General features: G+C 62.5%; 1 protein-coding gene across 1 annotated transcript; it reads left to right on the top strand.

Annotated features, from left to right (window-relative positions):
* Positions 1–2,041: 2,041 nt before the first annotated feature.
* MYL9 (myosin light chain 9) lies at positions 2,042–11,597 on the top strand. The gene is made up of 5 exons (XM_082491213.1): positions 2,042–2,149; positions 3,137–3,209; positions 9,119–9,322; positions 10,484–10,645; positions 10,857–11,597. Exons 3-5 carry the CDS (start codon positions 9,139–9,141, stop codon positions 11,027–11,029), a joined length of 519 nt encoding a protein of 172 aa, XP_082347339.1. The 5' UTR covers positions 2,042–2,149; positions 3,137–3,209; positions 9,119–9,138; the 3' UTR covers positions 11,030–11,597.
* Positions 11,598–19,321: the final 7,724 nt, after the last annotated feature.

Below are 19,321 nucleotides of genomic sequence, written 5' to 3'. Positions count from 1 at the left end.
CTCAGAGGCTGCAAAGCCTGCGAGGAGCTGCCACGTCCAAACTGCCCCACTTCACCAGTTCCCCCCTGCTGGGTCCTGGCCTGGCACCTCCCCAGTGGCGAGGAACCAGGGCTCGGCTGGGGACAGCGGCCACCCCAGAGGGGCTGGAGGGGGGGTCCTGCCTCCCGCCAGACTCCCGGGGGCACGGCTGAGACCAGGCCTTTGCTCTAGCACAGAAAAACCTGCGACCAGCCACGGGGTGGCAGTGACTCCTGGTATTTGTTCCTTTTTCCTTCCTTTTTTCTCTTTCCTTATATTTTTATTAAAAAGGCAAACCTTCCTGGGACCTCCTGCCCAGATCACAGACATGGCAAAGGCTCTGTGCTCTCCCTGGCTCGCCTCTGCCCCTGCACGGCACTCGGCAGCATTTCCAACCCCATCTCCGCATTTGGCCGGCTCCTGATTCCTCCCCCAGCACAGCCTGTCCTTTGGAGGGGACGTGAGCAGGAGGACACCTGCCTCCAGCGAAGGCCAAACAACCTCCGTGGCTCCCCCACTCCCTGGAGGGGGCAATGCCCTGGCAGGTTTCTTCCAAGCAGCATGGGGCCACGGTTGGTTAGGGTGTCCCCAAGTCTGGCAGGCTGTTGGCAGAGCAGGTTACTGGTCTTCTGAGCCTGCAGGAACAAAATCAGTGCCCTGGGCAGGGTCTGGCCAGGCTGCTGGAGGGCATCGCCACTGCTTTCACATCAGTGATGAAACAGGTTTTTTGGTTTTGTTTTTTTTTTTCACTGTTGTTTGTAGTGATGCCCCACAGGAGAATGGCAGCTGAAGATTAATTTGTGCCACTGCTCATTTCTGCTCTTCACCTATATTGGTGTGAGTGCAGTCCGTGTGCGCTATGCTGTCCCTTTGGCGTGGCTCTGCCATGCTGGGAAGTGCCCAGGGGTGACGGCAGGGTATGGTCCTCATCCTCGAGCTCCCACCTGTCTCCACGGGCAGTGACGGAGCTGCTGGCAGCACCCAGGCAGAGCAGCCCTGCTCCAGCAGGGTTGGGTGAATCTCTCTTAGAAACACACCTGGTGTCTCCCTCTCCCACTTGCCTGCTCCTCTTCTGGCCCAAACCAAAGATAAATCCCCCCCGGGATGATGTCTGGGGAGGGGATCACCACCCCGAGGGGGAGCCCACAGGACCAGGCACTCCTCTTGGTGGCTGCTGGATTGGGATGTGGTGCGGGGTTGCTGATGGGGAGGAAATGTGAGCAAGACCTGCTGCCCTGCAGAGGTGTCCCCAGGACAGTTGCCTGTCCTGCCTCAGGTGAAGGGTGGGAGCTCTCCATCCCTGCACCTCTGGGCTCCACACCCCAGCTTGGGAATGGAGCAGGTCCCGGCTGTTCTCCACTCCAGGCAACTTTTTAGAGGAACTTTGAGGGGCTGTTTGACTTAGTCCTTCCGGGGGCTGGCAGCCTGGGGCAGAGGCAGGGCTCAGGGCTAACCGGCTGGTGTTTCTGGCCACCGTTCCCTTTGCAGCCTGGTCCCGCTGGACCATTAACAGAGACTTTCAGCCACCCTCCATGCAGCTTTCAGATGCCCTCAAGGCTTCTCCTTGTAACCCAACTGGGCCGCTGGTCCACAGGCAGCCCCGTGCCCGCTGGCAGAGGCCCAGAGCTGCTCCAGGAAGCCCGGGGTGAACCACCACCCGTGAGCTGGTGTCACCCGTGGGTGACCAGAGCTCCGCAGAGCCCGGCATCCCCTTGTGTCACCAGACTGGGAGACGTGGGGGACACCCACGGGGACCCCCAGACGTGCCGGTTCCCAGCCCCCCCAGGCGCCGCCCCGAGCTGCGCATCTCCCCGCGGGAAAACGGCCACGCGTGGGCCGCCCCCACCGCCCTTTCGTCTATATAAGGCCGGGAGCGCCGTCCCGCCGCCCCGGCCCCGCGGCCCCCGGCCCCGCCGCATTCTTCTCCCTTGTATGGGCCGAGCCGGGCCGGGCGGGACGGGACAGGATGGGTGGGACGGGACGGGACGGGACGGGACGGGACGGGACGGGACGGGACGGGGCGGGCGGCACCGCCCCGGCCCCCACTGCCCGCCCGCCCCTAGGGCTGCGCCGTGGGCCGTCCCCGGCAGAGCAGCGCCGGTCTCCCCGCAGCTCCCCCGCTCCGGTCCAGGTGAGGCGGCTCTGCCGGACGGGACGGGACGGGACGGGACGGGAGCCGAGCAGCTACGGGGAGCGGCCGGCACGGGAAGGAGCGGGGCAGCCCCGGCGGGGCGGGAGGGACCGGGCGGGATGGAGCCGGGGGCAGCTCGGAGGGGAAGCGGCAGGAGAGGAGAGAGCGGCTGCCCCAGGGAGGGAGAGCGGGAGGGAGCAGCCCCCGGCCGCCCCACCGCTACCGCCGTGCTGGAACCGGTGCTGGAGCTCAGTCCTGGGGATGGGGTGACGCAGCGGCAGGAGAAGCCCCGGTGCGGTCCTGCCAGGCACCCCTCAGCCCGGGCAGGCGGGGAGAGCCCCTCTCCGGGGGCCGGCAGGGATGTCCCAGCTAGGGGAGGCGAGGATGGGTCTCGAGAAAAGCTCTCGGTAACTCTATATAACGCCCTGGGAATGGGACATCCCGGCTTCCCAGGGATGGGACATCCCAGCTCCCCCGGGACGGCAGTGCTGCGAGAGCAGATCCTGCTGCCTGCAGCTTCACTCGCCTGCTGGTTTGTCAGAGCTGTTCCTGTCTGGAACATCTGCTTTTTCCCCCAAATCTTTTTGCTAATGGCCAGAGCTGAGATCCAGATGCATGCTCCAGAGACCTCCGCCGTGTCCTGTGAGCAACTTCAGGCAATAAACTGTTGTAAGGCAGAAAAGCTTTATTTAGCTCATTTCCCTCAGTCTTGAACACAGAGGAACTTTGTGTTTTGTTTAGCCTTGCCCATGAAAACTTGAGGTCCTCTTGGCTTCCCTCCCTGCATCTCCTTTTAGTACAAAATGTTATGACTGATAACATTTTAGAGCCAGGGAGGCTCTAAAACATGGATGTGTAGGAGAAGGCGGCAGCCAGAGCAGCATTCTTTGGAGCGGAACATCCCCAAGTGTCAACAACCACCGCTGCTGACCAAAGATGGTTGGGTTTCTTCAGTCACTTGAATTTTTTTCCTCTCGTCACTGGCAGGCTCTGTGCGGCTGTAGGAGGAGTTTGTGGTCACCTCCCCTCTGAGGCGCTGCGGCCAGATTCCCCCGCTGAGGTGAGCCCCTTAATTCTCCTGGTAAAATATCAAACCCGGTCCAGGGCATGTTATGCCGGTGGCCCGAGGCCATGAAGACCTTCTGCCCCGTGGTCCTGTTTCCCAGCCTGCTCGGGCATCAGAAGGGTGCTGGGTGTTTTGTGTGGTGATGGTGTCTGTGCGTGGTCTTCTCATGGTGGCCCCAGAAGTTGCACTTTGGAGGGCTTTGTGTGTGCCACATGGGCATGATGAGGGAGGTCCTTGTCCCCTAAACTCGGTGGGAAGGATCTAGCCCGGAAACCGTCTGCCAAAGCTTGCAGCCGAGCCCGCCGGCTGCACACAGGCCTGGCCAGCTCCGAGGGAGGGCTGGGATGAACTCTCCCTCCTGGGAGTCACTGCACACTCGGCTCTGGCTCCCTGATGCTGCCCTGATCCTTCCCGTCCACACATGAGACCTGCTCGCCTGCTTCAGCGCTGGTGGCCGTGGCTGGTCTGGGGACACAGCCCGGGGCTCGGGGTCTGCTTTCCCCTTGCCTCCAAACTCCCTTTCCCACATCCATCTCTAATAAGGCCAAAAAAGGAGCAGAACGGCAGCCCACCTCCATTCCTGCAGTGCCGAGCGGGATGGGGGGGCTCCTCCTGCTGCTCCCGGTGCCTCTGGCCGGCAGCGCGGCTCCCCCGGCACCGGCAGCCCTCGGCAGCGGGGACGGAGCTGAGCAATGCCACATCCCAAGAGCATCCTGAGCAGGGCTGTGCTGGAGGGAAGGGACGGTCTAACAACAAATCAGGCAGGGAAGATGAGCTGCTCCCTGCTCACTCCTCCAGCATATGACAACCTGGTCCGTGTGTCCCGCTGGCTCCGGAGGTGGGGTGTCCCCTCCTGGGCAGTTCTGGTGCTGGGAGAGGTGCCTGGCAGGAGGCAAAGCTTTGTGGGTGGAAGGATGCTCTGTTTGCAGCGCTGCCCTGTGCCTCCTGTGCCAGTGCGGGATGCTGCAAAGCATCACCCGCGCTGGCCCTCGCGCCACCCTGGGAGAGGGCACGGGAAGTGCTGCCTGTGCTGGGCTACACCGTGCCGTAACGCATCGAGGTGTGGCTAGCTGTGCGTGGTGGAGGGCCAGTGCTTGCCCGTTAGTACATACAGCTGTGTTGTGGCTCGCTGGTACTAGCAACTGATTTTGGGAAGAGCCATTGGGCAGATTTAACCACAGTCCCTCCAAGGGGCCATGGTTCACCCTGCAGGGCTGTCCCCTGGCACAGCCCAGGCTGTTGGAATCGCTCTTTCCCTACCCTGACCAAAAGCATCCGGCAGACGCACGTCATGCACCTCGCTGCCGGGATCTTGTGGTGGAGAGCAGCAGATGATGTCCCTCTCCGGCTGTGTTGGAGACTGCAGAGCAGCCCCACGGGGCGCCGGAGCCTCGTCAGCACTTTTAGAGGCGGCTCCTGCAGCTGCATGGCCGGGTTTTGAAGGAGCCACCCTCGGGAAACTCTTAGCAGCATATTCCGGGTGGTCGTAGCTTCTGAATACTCGGGAAGACTCCAGGGCCTGGGGACATGCTGCTGCCACCGCAAGGGGAGCTGCCCCGTCCCCTACCTGCCCGGACAGCCCTCCTTGGTGCCGGCCAGACCTGCCACAAGCCCGCTGGCCCAGCAGCCGCTCCCCGCTGTTCTGTTTTCCGGCTGGGATAGCGAGCTGGGGCAGCACGGGAGAAGATGCGGAATAGGGCAGGGTGGAAGCAGGCAGGAGGGAGGAGGACGGGGTCGGGATGGCGCCCGCCTACCCTGGCAGCGCTGCCATATCCCTTCGGCTTATCCCACCCTCCCCGGCACGGTCAGGAAGCGGCACCAGGATGGAGTTGCTCGGTTGGTTTTTTACCAAGGAGGAAACACATGGCAGTTTATTTTTCTGATAACTGTGGGTCTTTGCTCTTTCTCTTTAAAATGAAACTGTTTTCTTTACTAACTTACGAACTTTTTAAAACAGCGCCGTGGCCCTTTGGGTCTGACTCTTATGGGGGGGAAGGCACTAGCCTGGACGCAGGGAGACTGCCTTGGCAGGAGCGGTGGCAGAAGGACGAAGGAACAAGGGCAGCTGGTGATGGGGCGAGTGTGGTGATCGGATCGGCACAGGGCTTTCGTGCCAGGCTGGCTGGGGTCGCATCCCAGCGCGAACCTCCCCGGCTCTGCTGCCTGACACCAGCAGCGCCTGGGCTGGAGCAGCACTGGGATGGGGCTATCAGCGGGGGGTGGCAGGAACAGGACCAGTCTCCCCGGGTTTCCTTCTTGCCGAGGAGGAAGCCGGAGGTTTGGTGGCTTCCGTTGGCTCAGCCGAATCCACCCCAGCGTGCAGCGCATCACGGCCAGGCGTTCCCTGAAACGGTCTGGGCATGGGGTTTTTGGGAATCCCAGAAAACATGGGCTGGAAGACCAGGGGAGCGTGGCCGTCGAGCCCTCGCACAGGGCACGGATCGCCCCTGTCGAATGAGGCCTCGCTGCAAATCCCTTCTGTCTCACCAAGAGGCACCGTTCCCTGCACCCACCCAAAAAAGTCTCGTCCCCAGTCCCAGCCAGCCCCAGGAGGTCTGCTAACAGCAGAAACAGAATGATTAGGAGATGACCAGGCTGAGCTGGACCTTGGGACCGAGCACCTTTCCAGAGCATATTTTGGATCAAACAGCAAAACCATGTGCTGTCAAAATCGCACTTAATCCCCCTAACGAGAACCATCTCTCTGGAGAGGGTGCCAAGCCGCGCTTCTGCTGCTGGTCACAGCTGGGGCAGGGTAAATATTTGGATAATATTAATTCTTGTGGTGAGAGCAAAACTCCTGCTTATTTCTCTAGTCTTCTGCTAATAATTCTGCTAATAATTCAGCGTGTTTTGAAAGCTCAGCCCAGTGCCGTGGGCCAGCGGCACAGCTTTTATTGTTGACTCCGACCCGGCACGGCGAAATTGCGTTCAGCTGAGCTTCCCCACGCCGCTGCCCGGGGCTCGGTTCCGGGCCGGCAGCGCACGCTGGTGTCTGGCAGGGCGCGCAGAGAGGGGCAGTCCCGTTGCAAAGAGCTTTATGGTGCGGCGATGCCGGAGGAAGCAGCGGGCAAGAGATGGGCTGCGGGGAGGTGAGATCTCCTGCCCGCCCGGCCGTGGGCACGGCGGGGTTCTCCAGTCCTGCTGCTTTCCTCCGCTGGCTGGTGACAAACGTCTCTTTCCTGGTGGGCACTGGGAAAGGACGGAGCATTTGGGGGATGGCGGGGTGATGTGATGACTGGGTGCCAGCCGGGGCAGCGCAAGGGAGGGGGCCGAGGGCAGTGCTGTTTCCATCCCAGTGGCTCAGGGGGACGAGGAGGGGACTGTCTCCCAGGGGACACGGAGCACATCCCCTGCAGATGAAGGGACCAGCTCGGTCTCGGCAGGTGCTGCCGGGCTCTCTGGCGTGGTGTGCTGCTCTCACAGTGGGATGGGAGTGGGTGTGAGGGTGGGGGGACAGTCCCCAGCCCCCTCTGAGCTTGGCTGGGCACCACGGTGCCGGGCAGGAACTGACACCATAGCTGAGATTTGGCACTTAACACAGCCCCTGGGATGTCCTTCCAGCACAGCACAGCACAGCGAGGAGAGCCTGGGGACCGCAGCAGGGTGGGGACCAGGCTGGGGGCCACTCCAGCCCCCACTGCTGCAGCCCCTTGAAATAGGGATAGCAGGAGGGGAGGGAAAGAGCCGGAGAGCCGGTACAGTCCGGGGAGGGCTGGCAGGAGCTGTGCGGGTGCAGGAGAAGGCTGTTTGCTCGGCTGTAGTCCGTGCCAGCGCTGGGGTGCCGCTGGGGGAGATGCTCCCCAAGGCCCTGCGGTTCCCCGGGGTGCATCAGCATTAAGGACCCAGCTGGGAAGCGGATCACGGAGCACACACGCGGGGTGGCCGGAGCAGCCGGGCACGGTTTCCGGCCCGCAGCTCGCTGGGTGGTGTTGCTTTGTGCTGCTTCACGCAAGATGCTGCGGCTCCTCAACTGCCAGAGGGCAGGAACCCAGGCAGCCCCGCTGCCCACCACAGCAAGGGGCACGCAGCAGAATTCCGCTGTGGAATTGCCTCGTGGAATTCATTCAGAATCCATTAATTTAACATTGCCCCTGGAGCTGCTGCCCACGCCAGACGCTGACCCAGGTGGGGAAACTGAGGCACGGGGCTGCGTTTGAGGGAGAAATGGCTGCAGTAGAAACATGAGGGCTCTGAGCAGTGTCTCTCCCTTGGGCTGACCTCACCCCAGACTTTCTTGCGAGGCCGCGCTGAGCACCATCCCTCTGCCAGCCTGGTCTTTGCTGGCATCTTGCTGAGTTACGCTTGCCAGGATTCGACTGGGAGAGGTCTGGGCATCCCCTTCTCAGGCAACGCCAGTGGTCACCGGGGGTGCCGAGCACCCCATACGGATCCTGTTTGGGACCCCAGCACCCACGGTGCAGGCTGTCTTAAATACCGAATGCATCCCTCAGCCTGGCAGCGTGGGGGGATGGCACCAAAGCACTGCTCGGAGGCGGTGAAGGTGCTCGGTTCCGTCTCACTGGTGGGAATGGGCTCTCTGCTCCAGCCCGGCTCTGCTGGGTGCTCACCAGCACGGGCTGGGGGCAGGAACCCCCCCTTTGAAAGACCATGTTTTCCTGCCGCAGTCTTGCCTCAGGTGGTGTTTGGGGCCCCCATGGGACACGCGTTGCCCCAGTAGTGTCCCCAGAGGTTTGTCTATCCCACTGCTGCCCCCCCTCTTTGCCCCTGTGGGCTCTTCCCTTCTCCTGGCATTCATTACCTGTAACAACAGCACCAGTCCTCAGCCCCCGCAGTCCCGGCGTTTGCTCGGCTGCTCTCCCCCTGCCCCGCAGGCGCTCTGCAGCTGCCCCAGAGATCCACCAGCCCCTTCTCCCCTCCACTCTGGGGCCCTTCCCGTGGGCTCCCCGGGCACGATGGCGCGGAGGGAGGTGGTGAGTGGCCCTTTGGCCCTGCCGGTGGGGGCGGGAGGTGGCATGGATGGATGGATGGATGGATGGAGCGCAGGATGGAGGGGGAAGGGAGGCGGTGGTATGTGAGGAATGTGCCCGGAGCAGATAACCCCTTCCCGCTGGGTGCTGGGTGCTGCGCCGAGCCCACCTCCCGGGGATGTTGCCGGGGGCTGCTCTTGCGTAGCCAAATGGAGGGTGCGCAGAGCCCCATCGCCCCGGGAGCTGGGCTGGGGGTGAGCAGGGAGCCCCATCGCCCCGGGAGCTGGGCTGGGGGTGCGCAGGGAGCCCCATTGCCCTGAGAGATGGGCTGGGGAGGGCATGGGGAGCCCCATCGCCTTGGGAGATGGGCTGGGGGTGAGCAGGGAGCCCCATCGCCCCGGGAGCTGGGCTGGGGAGGGCATGGGGAGCCCTGCCCGAGGAGGAGGGGAGGTCTGGGCCGGGGGCCGGGGGCACGGCTAAGGTCTGCCCAAAATGCCGAGGCAGCTGTGGTCCCCCCGGAGTGAGGGCGGTGGGGGGATGCTGGGTGCTGGGCTTGGCATCTCTCCCTGTGCCTGGGCTGCAAAGGGGACAGGCGGCAAGCGGGTTTGGGGGTCTGGGGGCCGAGGGAGCGGGCAGGGAGCCCTGGGAGCTCCCAGGTATCGTGGGGAGCAGAGAGGCAGCCCTGCCGGCAGCCCGTGGGGACAGCCCTGGGGAAGGGGTGCCAGCGGGTGCTGCCTGCTCGTGTGACTTCCCAGGGGACTCATTACAGCCTGGGTCCCGCCTGTCCCCACGTCCGACCCTGCGACCACCTTATCTCACTGTTGCCAGACTGTGACAGCCAGGGAAACTGAGGCACGGGACTGGAGCTGCCCAGAGTCGTGTGTCCCCCCCACCTCTGCTCTGCGCCCCCCCTCCCTGGGCTCTGCCTGTCCCCAGCCCTCCTGACGCTCCTGCCCGCTGCCCTGCCCCTAGGTACCAGCCCAGCCGCCAAGATGTCCAGCAAACGTGCCAAAGCCAAGACCACCAAGAAGCGCCCCCAGCGCGCCACCTCCAATGTCTTCGCCATGTTCGACCAGTCGCAGATCCAGGAGTTCAAGGAAGCCTTCAACATGATCGACCAGAACCGCGACGGCTTCATTGACAAGGAGGATCTTCATGACATGCTGGCTTCCCTCGGTGAGGAGACCCTTCCCTCGTCCCTCCATGTGTCCCTTTAGCCCCTCTGTCCTCAGCGCTGCCTCGGCAAGTGGGGAGAGCTGCTGGGTGACCTAGTGCCTCACACCCAGCTTTGGTGGGATGTCATTGAGGCACTGCCCTCCTGCTTTGGGCCAGCCTGATGCTGGCTGCAAAACTTGGGGGGGGGGGATTTCTCTGCTGGCACCAGTTGACCGTAGAAGGTGTGTTTGTGGAGGCACCCAAGGGCAGCAGCTCGGTGCGTTGCTCTGTTAGCCGTGCTGACTAGAAGGGAAGAGACCTTTGGGGTTGGAGAAGCTCTGCTCTAGGAGCAACCGCCAGCAGCAGCCATTGAGTATTTGAGTAGTCTCACCCCAGAACATCGCCTGGGCTCATCCCCTGCAGGACAAAGCCCTCCCATTGATCTCAGCCTGGGTGACAGAAGTCCCCGTGCCGGCATGTACCTTGGCCAGTTGAGACTTGCAGGTCTGGCCGTGCTCCCTCCCCAGAGCCCATTCTCCTTCGCTGCAGGCCAGGCTCCCACCTCCTGCTCCCTGCGGTACCTCCACGGCGCTCTGGGAGGTCTGTCAATGATTGACCTGGCAGCCAAACCTGTTCTGGAGGTCCTGCTTGGCCATGGGAGGGACCTCCCTCCTCCCCGTGAGCCGTAGCTCCGGAGCAGTGAGGGGCCGGGTGTTGGGGACACGTGGACCTCAGCAGAGGAGGTTAAACCATCCCTGGTTGCAGCCATGGTAGGAGCAGTGCTAGGGACATGAGCAGCACGGGGCTCGTGTGGGGACATTGCTGCCCCTCTCTTTGGGTGGTGCTGGGTGTCAGTGGCCAGCGGAAACGGGAAAAAGCCGTGGGTTTAGTTCTTGGTAACCCCCATATGAATTCCATCAACTCCCTCGGGGCTGAGCCTGGCAGAACTTGGTTCCAGGTGGCCTCCAGCACAGATTAAAGCATGGGGAGAGATGCCAAGTGGGGAGAACTGGGCACTGTGGAAGTCCCCTTCCCGTGTTCGTGGGGTGGGTGAACATGCGTCAGCAAATTCATTTGCAATGAATAAAACCCCATCCATCCGGGAGCATGGGCTGGCCTTGGGGATGGGTGCTGAGGGGGAGAACAGGGCCCTGCACCCACACCCCTGCCTGTGTCCGGCAGGGAAGAACCCCACCGACGAGTACCTGGAGGGTATGATGAGCGAGGCACCGGGGCCCATCAACTTCACCATGTTCCTCACCATGTTTGGGGAGAAGCTGAACGGCACAGACCCGGAGGACGTCATCCGCAACGCCTTCGCCTGCTTCGACGAGGAGGCGTCAGGTACGGTCGCCGCCTGCACAGCCCCTGCGTGCCATCCCCTGGGGCATGCAGCCAGCACGAGGGCTGGGGCCATAATCCTTTAGGACAGTCCCCAAGCAGCTCCAGAGTGGGAGAGCTGGGCAGGGGTGTCTTCTGGAAAGACGGGGAAGGTCCTGCCACTCAGCCCTCTCACAGTGTCCCCCGCTAACACCACCCCCCACCGTCCCTGCAGGCTTCATTCATGAGGACCATCTGCGTGAGCTGCTGACCACCATGGGAGACAGGTTCACCGATGAGGAGGTGGACGAGATGTACCGGGAGGCGCCCATCGACAAGAAGGGCAACTTCAACTACGTGGAGTTCACCCGCATCCTGAAGCACGGGGCTAAGGACAAGGACGATTAGAGCCCGGGGCCATTCACCCCCTCTGCCTCCTCCTGCGCACCCCCCCTGCCCCTCGGCTCCCCTTGCTGCCCCACAGCAGGCTCCCCCCATGGGAAACACCTCCCAGGACCGGCACCCCGCATCGGGTCACGCTTGGAGGGGAAGCGCTCCCGTCACTACACCGTCGTGTGCCCATCCATCAGCCCCAGACCTCCCCTCCCATCACCTCTCCCACCCGCAGGCTCGCTCCGCTGGGACCCCCAGCCTGGCTGTGACACCCCCACCCCCCCCCCAGGCGGCCATTGACCCCTCGAAGCCACCATGCCGCTGGTCCCTGGGGCCGGGGTGAGCATCCCCGGTGAACGCTGGCCTGTGGGAATTTTGGCCAGCTCAAGCCCCAGCGATCCGCATGGCGGGGCCGTAGCACAGAGAGAAAGCGCCTCTCCCTTCTCCTCCCACGCTCCCTTCCTTCATGAAAGAAAACCCACTTTGTTTCTTCCTCCCTGGCTGTTTTATGGCTTTAGAGCCTGTGATCCGAGGGATTCGGCAAGCCGACGTGGCGTATAAAACCTGATGGGTGTGATACGGAGACGTGCTGTGTGTGGCTCCCTCGTGGACCGGTGCCGTGCCGCCCATCTGCCTGGTGGGTTTGGGGGATGGATGTGGGCACTGCATCTCACTGCTGTTGCCAGCTGGGGCCCTTTCCACTGGGGCAGCCTGTTTTCAACGCCAAATCGCTCCTAATCTGGGTGAGATCGGCTTGAGCATCATTTTCTGCCTTTGCTGATGGGATGAGGGTTGCTCTGCTCTGCCCCCGTGTCGGGGTGGGCACACGGGTGGGCTGAGATACACTTGGCAAGGTGCTGGCCACACTCCCCCGTCACCTGGTTTGGCGTCCCAGGGGTTCGGCCACCCTTTTGTGTCACCCTGAGCGGCCAGGGGTGGGGGTAAGGGACAGGGAGGGTAAGAAATGGGGAGGGAGCTTGTCCCCCTGGGGGGACACCACCCTGACAAAGGTGTGGGAGCACGGGGGGCTCCCGCCTTGCAAAGCTGCTCTCTCAAAAGTGCTGCTTGAAGTCAGCCCACCTCCCTGCCCTGGAAGGGTGAGTTTCCTGAATTTCTTTATTTAAAATGGGGGAAAATGTGATGAGAAACCCACAGAACCCGGCGAGGGCACAGTGCGTGCCGGAGATGCTCCCAGCGCACTGGGAAAGCTGGGACGGGGTCTGCGGGAGCTCCGTGGGCACATACTGCTGGGATCAGAGGGGTCAGCAGCCCCATCCACGCTCAGAGACCTGCTGGGCCCCAGGAGATGCTCTCACCTGGGAGATGACCCATGGTTGAAAAGCTTCTCCTTGGTTCTCGCTGCTTCTATTTCCCAGGCACCGGCAACACAAGGAAAGATGAACTAAATTATCAGGGACACCGAGATGCGAAAGGCTGCAGACGTGCTCTCCCAGGGAGCTCCCCGGGGTCATGGCTTGTGCTCTGCAGCAACAGCCCCAAACCAGCCCACCTCCAGGCTTGCAGATGCCAAGCTCCTTCCCTAATTCCCTCCTGTCCCAGGGAAAAACCTACAGTTCTCCCACTTCCAGAGCCAAGTCCCAGGCCTGAAGGCTGCTGGAGGGCAGGATGCTTTTTAAAAAGCCCCCTTCACTGGGACACGCACCAAAGTGAACGTCTCACAGACGTCTGTGAGACGTTCGCTTTGGGACAGATGGTCTGATGCTGGAGATAAACCAAGCGGTGTGGAAAAGGGCCTCCAGCTTCTGCAAGGTCTCTGCCACGCTGAGGGCAAACTCTCTTCTGGAGGTAGCTGCATCCAGGAGCGATGTTCAGCCCCCACTGACCCCGAAGGATCAGCTTTGCGACCAGCCCAGGTTCTCCCAGTGTTGGGAGTGGGATGGACTTGGTGGCTGCCCACCACCAGCTGCGGGCACTGCTGGCCCCGAGCAGAGAGCTGCCAGGGGCTCCAGCGTGGGCTTTCAGAAGTGCTGTCTCAAGCAGCTACTAAAGCTGCTGTGTCTGAGCTGCCGCCGTCACCGGTGCGGCCGCAGTTACGCCACAGGAGTCTCAAGTGAGGGCATCCTTCAACCCTGATGCCAACAAAGCGGTGGACATATGGGAAGAGTAAATATGGTTCTTGCAAAAGGGAGTCCTGCCTCCCCCACCTCTGGGAGATCTTTGCAGTCGTATCAAGAAGTTATTTGGGTAACAGTGATGGGGCTGTCTTGCAGGACTTCAGGGGCTGAGCAAAAAGCGCCGGAACGCAGGTGGGTTGATGGAAAGTGAAGTGCATGGGGAAGATCAACCCTGACTTCACGGGTGAGACGACGGGCTCCGAGAGCCCTGAAACAGCCCCAGGGAAAGGTCAGAGCTCAGCGGCTGTCAAAATCAAGAAAAAAAAAAGGAGAAAGAGAATCACATGCTAGGAATTACTGGGAAAAGAAAGGAGATTAAAAGAGAGACCACTGCTTGGCCATTGCCTATGTCCTTTTATCACTCACACTTTGAATATAAAAAAGAGAGAATGCCCAAGTGGAAGTGTCCTGAGAAGGGCAGCTTGGAGGTTGGGCAGCATGGAGGTTGGGCAGCATGGAGGTTGGGCAGCATGGCCCAGTCTGCAGCCGAGGAGAGCCCGGGCAGGCTGAACTCCCTGGCCTGGCAAGGAGACGTAGGAGTGGGGTGGCAGCGTGGGGGTGGTGCTGCTTCCCGCCCCTCCTTGGGCTGCGCACGGGCATCACCGGACACGCAGGAGCCACATCCGGCTCAGGGCGTCTGTGCCCAGGAGCATCTCTCCCACGGGCTCTGTTCTCACCCTCTTTCAGCAGCTGCTTCTAGCCACGGTGGGAGACGGGACCCTGGGAGACGTGTCAGTGTGTGCAGCAATGCTCAGAGCCCTTTCTATGCTTCACTATTTTTCCTCAGTCCTGGTACTAACTAAGCCTCTTCCCCCGGTTTTGCTCAGCTATTGGCTTCTTGGCTTTTCCAGTGGTGCAGTGGCCGGAGGGCAGCCCTTCCGATCACATCGGCTCACATCGCCCATCAGCTGATGCTCTTGGGAGGCCCCTGGTGCCACCAACACAAGCAGGTGGGACAGTTCTCCCGTGCTGCCAACTATGCGTTCCCCAAAAACACTTCACCCACTTTGGTCAACCACTCCATGCAAAGAGGGAGAAAGAAACATCATCGAACCCCCAAACTATTTGGGCTCATGTAAACCTCATGAAGTTCAACCAGGGCAAGTGCAAGGTCCTGCACCTGGGCTGGGGCAACCCCCAGTACCAGCACAGACTGGGGGATGGATGGTTGAGAGCAGCCCTGTGGGGAAGGACTTGGGGATACTGGGGGGTGACAAATTGGATGTGAGCCGGCGATGTGCGCTGGCAGCCCCAAAAGCCACCGGCACCCCGGGCTGCATCCCCAGCAGCATGGCCAGCAGGGTGACCTGACCTGATCCAGTCATTTCAAAGGTATTAAATTGCACCAAAATAAAACTATATATTTAATTTGCTTGGGGCAGGGAGGCACCAAGTTAAGAAAATAACCATCCTTTTGGGTCAATCTAAAAGAGCCGCTCACAGTGGAAAAGCATTTCCTGATGTTGAGAGGGACCCTCCTGTGTGTCAGTTTGTCTCTCCGGTTCTGTCCCTGGGCACCACTGGGAAGAGCCTGGCTCCGTCCTCTCCGCACCCTCCCTCCAGGTATTGATGAGATCCCCCCGAGCCTGCTCTGCTCCAGGCTGACCCGTCCCAGCTCTCTCAGCCTGGAGCAGAGCAGAGATGCTCCAGTCCCTTCATCATCTTCATGGCCCTTCGCTGGACTCTCTCCAGTATGTCCCTGTCTCTCTGTACTGGGGAGCGCAGCACTGGACCCAGCACTCCAGGGGTGACCTCATCGGTGCTGAGCAGAGGGGAAGGACCCCTCCCTCCCCCTGCTGTGACACTCCTCCTAAGGCAGCCCAGGACACCGTTTGCTGCCTTTGCTGGCTTATGGTCGACCTGGTGTCCACCAGGATGCTCAAGGCCTCTTCTGCCAAGCTTTAGCTTTCCAGCTGAGCTGTCCCCGGCACATCCTGGTGCCTGGGGCTCATCCTCCCCAGAGGCAGGACTTTCCACTTCTTGTTGAACTTCAGGAGGTTCCTGTTGGCCCATTTCTCCAGCTCTCACTCCTGCTTGTACACGCAACCCGGCCAGGGGTCCGGGAGCAGCCTTGGGTGGCAACTCCTGTTGTGCCAGCGCTCCCCACGGGAGTTATTCCCTCCCCTAGCCCAAACAAGAGCTGTCTATGCCACCCAGGGAGGCTTCCTCCAAACCCTGACCCAAGAATGACACTCTCCAGCGCTGTGAGCTCCATCCCGATGCCCCCAGAGCACCACGGCTCCTCTTTCCATGCCCAATGACATGGGCTACGGGAATATCAGAGAGGCAAAAGACGTGGCGGTACCCGCTGAGAGAGGGATCAGCGGAGCAGCTCCACGGGAAGGGGCAGGAGGAGGTGGAGTGACCGCAGCGCTCAAGCACGGGGCTCTGGTGGCGCTGGAGGTGGTGAAGCAGTGCGGGCTGCAGCTGGATGGGGCTGAGCCCTGGGTGCCACCGCAGGGCTGGGGCACGAAGAGGCGGACACTGGGTGTTCTCCTGGCACTGCTTGTTCCCAGTCGGTGGCCAGCCGGCACGCACCGCACCAGCCCTTACCAGCGCTCTCACGTCAGCCTCCTCACCCAGCCGGAGGCAATCGCTTTTAAACCCTCAAACCTGCCATCGGGGCTCTGCGGGAGGTGGGTGAAGGACCACACCAGCCCCAGGCTCCCGCTCCGCCCCTGAGCAGGGGAAGGATGAACCCGGCTGTCATTTCCCTCCTAATTAACGCCACCACGACTGCAGCCATCGAGCTTTGGCTTCTGCAGAGCAAAGGCAGGCTGTTCACCGGTAAAAAAGCTCTGTTGACACCGCTCCCAGGACCAGTCCTACTGGGGGAATCCCAGCCTGCGGGAAGTCCGGTGGCCCTGAGCCAGGAGCGGGACCCTCACTGCCGGAGAGCCAGAGACGGGCGCCAAGGGCAGGGCTGCGGCTGACAGCGGGCCCAGCCGGCCACAAATCCAGTTTTCCTTGCCAAAAATCCAGCTTAAATCCCAGAGGGTGGGCAAAGGGTGGAGGGGAGTCCTGCCTTGGGACACGTCAGCGCACCCTCAGAGGCTGCCTGGGGGTTCCAGCATCCCCCTGCGGGCTGCGGGCTCTTGCTGGCTTATTGTTTTTCAAATTGCTGAAGTTTAATAGTATTATCATGTCAATGGGCCTGGTCTGGCTGGGCTGCGCAGGGCTGGCTCTGAGAGCTCAGCCCCGACAGGCCCTTAGCCCGAGCCGGCAGCGTGATGCCCTTGTAGCCCCTGCCCCGGCCCCTCGCCCCGCAGGGCTCCACCAGGGTGATGCCCCCGTAGCTCCTGCCCCGGCCCCTCGCCCCGCAGGGCTCCACCAGGGTGATGCCCCCGTAGCCCCTGCCCCGGCCCCTCGCCCCGCAGGGCTCCACCAGGGTGATGCCCCCGTAGCTCCTGCCCCGGCCCCTCGTCCCGCAGGGCTCCACCAGGGTGATGCCCCCGTAGCCCCTGCCCCGGGCCCCTCGCCCCGCAGGGCTCCATCGGCCCGGCGCCTGTCCCAGCCCGGGTTTGCCCGGGGATTTAGGCTCCCCAAATGCCACACTCAGGCACCTGGTAGGATTTTTCCCAAAGCTGCTTCCACGTCGCCGATATCGGCAGCCCGGGGAGTGCGGGAGGGCTCATGGCTCAGCCCTGGGCAGGTGTTTGAGCCCAGGGGCCATTTCCCCATTGACTCAACTAGCCAGAAGACTGATACAGCTTTTTTTTTTTCAAAGGACAGGAGCAAAAGCAGACCGCTGGGAAGGACAGTCCTGCCTGGGCCCGGCGCCTGACCCAGACCCCGGTGGGGTGGCCAAGGGGGGGCTCTGCGGTGTCACCCACCAGGACCAGGCTGGGCAGGACGGACACACACTGCCCGGTGACGGCCCTGGTTGGGGGGCAGGAGGGCACCGCGGGGGAGAGGGGTGGCCGGGGCAGGGGACGCACCCCACGGCGTGGCGACAGCCTCGCAGCAGCCGGGATTTGCACCCAGGGCTGTCCCCACAGCTGCCCTGTGGTTCCCCAGCCCATACTGCGTTTGTGCTGATGGAGCAATAGCAGTTTGGGGGTACAGCTTCACCCGGCACATTGAAGATTTACCAGCAACTGAACAAATGCTTTAAGGAATTTTGTTGGGATTTTTTTTGCTATTTAACCCTTTATCACACCACGCAAGCTGCTTTGCAGAGAGTGAAAACCTACCATAAAAGATGTTTTTTTGCAGCCTTTCTCAATACCCGAACAGAGACCCAGCTTTGTCCCTGCAAGCAGAAAGGAGGGGAGGGAGGGGAGCTGCAGCACCCCCTGCAAAGGTGGTGGAGCTGGGGTGGGGGAGAGCCATCCCAGGTCCGGCTCCTGCGCCAGGGTGCCATCAAACGCCCACTGCAAACAAGCTCTGCATGGAGAAAGACAGAGCAGGACACGGTGACCCTGGGGGCTGCTGTGCCCCACGAGCACCCAGGTCCCTGGGGGGATGCACACACGTGTGCTGTGCCGAGCCAAGGATGAGCGTGGGCATCCCCAAGAGGGGGATGGATGTCCCAAAGAGGACATCCCAAGACGGGGATGTCTCTCCGCTGGCATCCCTCTGGGCTGGCAGCTGGACGTGGTCATCTCGGCTTCCCATGGCAGCACCTTCTCCATCGCAGGAGCTGGAAGGGATGAGTCTGCTGTTGTCCACACAGTGCAGAGGGTGCCCGACCCACAGGATGCGGCACCACTGCTCAGAGCAGCTCTTCTCTCTGTGGTTCCCACCAATGAAGGGTACCACCCCAGGCTGGACATGATGGACATGTCCCCTTCTGGGACTGGCGCTGCTCACCCGCCTGCCCTGAGCACCAGGTGAAGGTGTGACCCAGCCCCATGTCACAGAAGGGCACAGAGCACGTGCTGGGGAAACCCTGCGGGAGCCACATCCTGGCCCAGCAGCGTGCTTGCGCGTAAAGGGAGCGAGTTGGTCTCCAAAACTCCGAAGGTGACCTCAATCACCACCCTTGCGTTGAAACACCTTCCACTTTTGTGGGAGCGGTGACGTGCTGAGCTTCTGGTTTCCCGTTCAGTAAGTCCAAAAGCCACCAAGGGAAGCACAGGGGGTGCTCCAGGGTGGTCTGAGGTCCCCGGGGCTGTCACCCATACCCGCCCCAGCTGCTCCTGTCCCCAGGTCTGGACCTGCTACCGGTGCCTGTCCATTCCCTGCCCACAGGCACCGGTAACCGCTGGGTGCTCAGTTACAGGATTCAGCCGTAACATGGCCGGGGGGAAGCAGCTTGTGCGGTGCCTCGGGGGGGTGCCCCTGGGTGGGAGTCCCTGTGTGGGTGTTCCTGTGGGGGGGTGCATGGGTGGGTATCCCTGAGTGGGTGCCCCTGTGTGGGTGTCCCTGTGTGTGCGTGTCCCTGTGTGGGGCTGCACGGGTGGGTGTCCCTGCGTGGATGTCCCTGCATGGGTGGGTGTCCCTGAGTGGGTGCTCCTGGGTGGATGTCCCTGTTTGGGTGTCCCCACATGGGTACTCCTGGATGGGTGTCCCTGTATGTGTGTCCCTGTGCGGGAGTGCATGGGTGGGTGTCCCTGCGTGGATGTCCCTGTTTGGGGGTACATGAGTGGGTGTCCCTGTGCGGATGTCCCTGTGTGGGGTTGCATGGGTGGGGTGTCCCTGTGTGAGGGCGCATGAGTGGGTGCCCCTGAGTGAGTGGGTGTCCCTGGGTGGGAGTCCCTCCATGGGTGTCCCTGTGGGGGTGCCGGGCTGCAGCCCCACGGGGGGGGGGCGGGGAGGGGGGGGATCACCGCCGCCTCCCAGCGCGGTCCCGTCCCCCCCCCGCCGGGCACCGTGTCCCCATCCCCGCCGCGGGGCCGCTCCGGGCGGTGGTCCCACCGGCGGCGGGTGCGGACCGGGGGCTCTGCGGGGCGGGGGCTGGGGGTGTCCGCTGCCCGGTGCGGCGGCGGTGACAGCCGGGGGCGGGCGGGCCGGGGCCGGGGGCGGGGGGCCCGGCCGAGTTCCTGCCTCCTCGGGAACAAAGGGAACTCTGTCTCGGCATCTGTCACCGCCGCCCACCCAAAACTTTTTCGCTTGCGCCTCCGCCGCCCGCCCCGCCGCCGCGGCGGGGTCCCGCCGCCCCCCCCACCACCACCCCCCGCCCCAACTCCTCCCCGGCACCGCCACCGGAGCGGCGACCCCGGCGCGGCCC

Source organism: Vanellus vanellus, assembly GCF_965231255.1.
Source record: "Vanellus vanellus genome assembly, chromosome: 15".
NCBI classification, from domain to species: Eukaryota; Metazoa; Chordata; class Aves; order Charadriiformes; family Charadriidae; genus Vanellus; species Vanellus vanellus.
Note: the sequence above shows the minus strand (reverse complement) of the source record. Positions and strands in the feature narration are given on the sequence as shown.

Bases quoted from the DNA above. Each gene is read 5' to 3' on its own strand.
- MYL9 (XM_082491213.1), top strand. From the start codon at position 9,139: ATGTCCAGCAAACGTGCCAAAGCCAAGACCACCAAGAAGCGCCCCCAG. The intron at 9,323-10,483 runs GTGAGGAGACCC...TGTGTCCGGCAG, and splicing joins TGACATGCTGGCTTCCCTCG to GGAAGAACCCCACCGACGAG. The intron at 10,646-10,856 runs GTACGGTCGCCG...CCGTCCCTGCAG, and splicing joins CTTCGACGAGGAGGCGTCAG to GCTTCATTCATGAGGACCAT.